Genomic DNA, 3,876 nt, shown 5'->3' on the forward strand with positions numbered 1-3,876 from the left:
TTATTATGTCGAAATAACGACTTAATATCTCGAAATAACGACTTATTATGTCGAAATAACGACTTAATATCTCGAAAGAACGACTTAATATGTCGAAATAACGACTTAATATCTCGAAATAACGAGTTATTATGTCGAAATAACGACTTAATATATCGAAATAACGAGTTATTATGTCGAAATAACGAGTTATTATGTCGAAATAACGACTTAATTATTATATCGAAATAACGATGTTTTATTTTTTACACCACCGTAAGTTTTCTTTCTTTTTTTTCCCACCTTGCGGTTCAGGGCTTCCGTACAAAACCAACTCGACTAGATCAAAAGAAAAAACACTGTAACTGTATATTTTTGTTTTCTCAAGCAAAGCAAATTTTAAAAATCCACTGAAAACATATCTTCTTACATTTTTGGTCATAGACAACTTATGTTGAAGATATACGTTATTGTCAACGTTATTGCCTCGCGGTAAATAAAATAAAAAGTTTATAAAAACGTGGGCTATATAAATTTTTAATAATAACAAACATCATATTGTTCCCTTTGTTTTGCGTATGCTCGTGTCGCTTACAATTAACGTCCTTCTCTGATTTTGGGGGGTTCTTATCACTCAGCATACCCGGTTAAAAAAAGTCTCCGCTTGCCACCACTGAGATATATATATATATATATATATGTTTAATTAGTGACACTTAGCCTGCATTTTACCATCTTTATTTGAATGTGGCAAATTAACATTTTTATTTTTAAACCTTTAATTGAATATGGCAACATAATATCGCGCTCTACAATATTTCTATGAATACATCTCTAAAACTTGAGAAAATTGTAGCGCTCCAAAAAAATAGCTCCTTGTACTGCAGGTGCGTAGAGCCAGTAGGATATTTGAACATGAGCAAGAGAGTGGCTAACCGCACACTGATCCACTCAAGACTAAAAAGTCTACAAAAACATCTTTTTAATTTTTATAAATTGCATTGTGCAAAAGTGCAAAGTGCATGTGAATTAAAAACAGATGGACACGACTCACACGAGCAAGCAAGCAAACGTTTCAGCCCGTTTGCTTGATTGCTCGTGTTCATCTGTTTTTAATTCACATGCACTTTGCACTTTTAAAGATATGTTTTTGTAGACTTTTTAGTCTTGAGTGGATCAGTGTGCGGTTAGCCACCCTCTTGCTCTTTATGAATAAATCTCTGACAGAGACTCCTCCCCTATCAGCCAATCATTGTGTGCATTATGCACCAAGAGCTTGTAACGCTCCAAAGAGAAAGGAAAAATTGAAATCGCATCATATGACCCCTTTAAGACTTCTCTCTATTCCTTAGTAAAAGTTTGTCACAGCAGCTTTGTGAATAGGTTTTAAAAGAAAACTCTTAGCTAAAAACTTTTACTGCTATTTAGGAGAACTCTTAGTGGTAAGATAAAATGTTTTGTGAATACGGGCCCCGTTCTTTAGATTAAGACTTTGTGCAAGGAAAAATTTAGTTATTGTCTCGGAGATATGGAAAGATATTCACAGTTAGCTATCCATGATATGTCTGATCCTGTTTCCACTTATCTTTGAAACCATAAACCATTGCAATAGCAATCTTTGATGACCCAGTAAGGCGAAAAATGTAATGTGCACACAAGCAAAAAATAAATAAAAAAAGGTTCAATTACGCAACTTTAATAGTTAAGAATCTTTATGAAATGTCAATATTTTCTTACAGTTTTTTAAAAGTGTTAGTTTGATCATTTAGAGCAATGCTTCTCAAACCTATCCTGGAGACTCCCCCCACACCACTGCACATTTTGGATGTCTCCCTTACCTTACCCATCCACTTCTGGTCTTGGAGTCTCTGCTAAAGAGTTGAAGGTGTGTTTGATTAGTGAAATCGCAATGACCCCTTTAAGACTTCTCTCTATTCCTTAGTAAAAGTTTGTCACAGCAGCTTTGTGAATAGGTTTTAAAAGAAAACTCTTAGCTAAAAACTTTTACTGCTATTTAGGAGAACTCTTAGTGGTAAGATAAAATGTTTTGTGAATACGGGCCCCGTTCTTTAGATTAAGACTTTGTGCAAGGAAAAATTTAGTTATTGTCTCGGAGATATGGAAAGATATTCACAGTTAGCTATCCATGATATGTCTGATCCTGTTTCCACTTATCTTTGAAACCATAAACCATTGCAATAGCAATCTTTGATGACCCAGTAAGGCGAAAAATGTAATGTGCACACAAGCAAAAAATAAATAAAAAAAGGTTCAATTACGCAACTTTAATAGTTAAGAATCTTTATGAAATGTCAATATTTTCTTACAGTTTTTTAAAAGTGTTAGTTTGATCATTTAGAGCAATGCTTCTCAAACCTATCCTGGAGACTCCCCCCACACCACTGCACATTTTGGATGTCTCCCTTACCTTACCCATCCACTTCTGGTCTTGGAGTCTCTGCTAAAGAGTTGAAGGTGTGTTTGATTAGGAAAAGTTAAAAAATGTGTAATGTTGGTGTGCCTCCAGGAACTGGGTTGAGAAACAATAATTTAGAACTGTGAGAATTTATCATGCTCTTTTGAACATCACAATGTGTGGTTTAGTTAATTGTACAATTATTTGTCACAGCTGTACGTGCGGACAGAATGAGGGGTGGCCGAAACAAGTTTGGACCTCTATACCGACGGGACAGGCAACTGAAACAGCAAAGGGGGACCTATCACCAGATGAACACTGCCCCCTACAGGGTCAAAATTGAGGGACCACAAGCACTAGTACCTGCTGTGCCTCACGATTTTCATGTCCTCAACCCCTCCCCTGCTTCTCTTGGCTCTGACCATTACCACCCACCTCAGCCCTTTCATCCTAGCATGAGCCAGTCCGAGTTTCTCATGCTGTTGGACTGCACCATGCCCAGGGACCGGACACGGTCTGATCCATCCCTACCTTTCCATACACTGTGCTATCCAGGCTTCCACGGATACCCTCCTGAGAAAAGAGAGCTCCCCTTTAGCTACAGCTCTGCTTCTGTGACGCCCCCTGCTCCAATCTCTCCTACTGTTCTCTCCACACCTGCACCTACACTCACACCAACCTCAACTCCAAGTTCCACCCCAACTCCAGCACAGAACTTGACACCCAGTTCAACATCAACCCCTCGTTCATGCTTCCTAAACGAGCTCCTACAGGCTGAGCCAGATGAGAAGCAGCTCTGCATGTGGGTGTTAGCAAGCCTCCAAAAAGAACAGGCCTGCCGAGGAAAACATGACCGCCTCAACACCTTCAGCATCATGTGCAAAATGGCTGACCAGACTTTGTTTGGACTGGTGGAGTGGGCAAGAAACAGCACACTGTTCAAGGAGCTTAAGGTAGAAGAGGGTGCACATGATCGTACATACATTGGATGCATTGTGTTATGTGTTAGTGTAATCTTCAGTATCACTGCTGAAAAGACCAGTATCAATGTGTCTGCTGCTCTGAGCTGGTCACCATGATCTATCCATGCAATTCCTGGATCCCCATCTTTTTGTTGGTCTTACAACATCATTGCTTTCAAAGGAACAAACCCTACCCCTAACCCCAAAACTAACCATACCATAACCCCTGTAAAATCACAGGGAAATTGTTGGTTGAAAAGAATGGTGTATGTATCCAACACCAACCCTAATCTAATTCTAACTCTACCCCTTTGCACATCCCTAAAATTTGATTAAAGGGGTCATATGATGCGATTTCAATTTTTCCATTCTCTTTGGAGTGTTACAAGCTCTTGGTGCATAAAGAAGATCTGTAAAGTTGCAAAGAGTAGTATTGTTGTTGCCGCCGCCATGTCATGAAGGCACTGTGTGATTCGTTGTGAAAGCGAAACTACTTTGTTTGGCCTTCCAAAAGAGGAC

At 38.8% G+C, this 3,876-nt stretch overlaps 1 protein-coding gene across 1 annotated transcript in view; it reads left to right on the forward strand.

The window, feature by feature from the left end:
• The window catches only part of LOC107757363 (nuclear receptor subfamily 5 group A member 2-like), an 11,499-nt gene that overhangs the window by 5,578 nt on the left and 2,045 nt on the right, over positions 1 to 3,876 (forward strand). Inside the window, exon 4 of the mRNA XM_016574807.1 lies at positions 2,609 to 3,348. Coding sequence (XP_016430293.1) covers positions 2,609 to 3,348 — 740 coding nt within the window. The remainder of the gene's footprint in view (positions 1 to 2,608; positions 3,349 to 3,876) is intronic.

Source organism: Sinocyclocheilus rhinocerous, unplaced genomic scaffold, assembly GCF_001515625.1.
Source record: "Sinocyclocheilus rhinocerous isolate Xijiao unplaced genomic scaffold, SAMN03320098_v1.1 scaffold383, whole genome shotgun sequence".
Classification (NCBI taxonomy): domain Eukaryota; kingdom Metazoa; phylum Chordata; class Actinopteri; order Cypriniformes; family Cyprinidae; genus Sinocyclocheilus; species Sinocyclocheilus rhinocerous.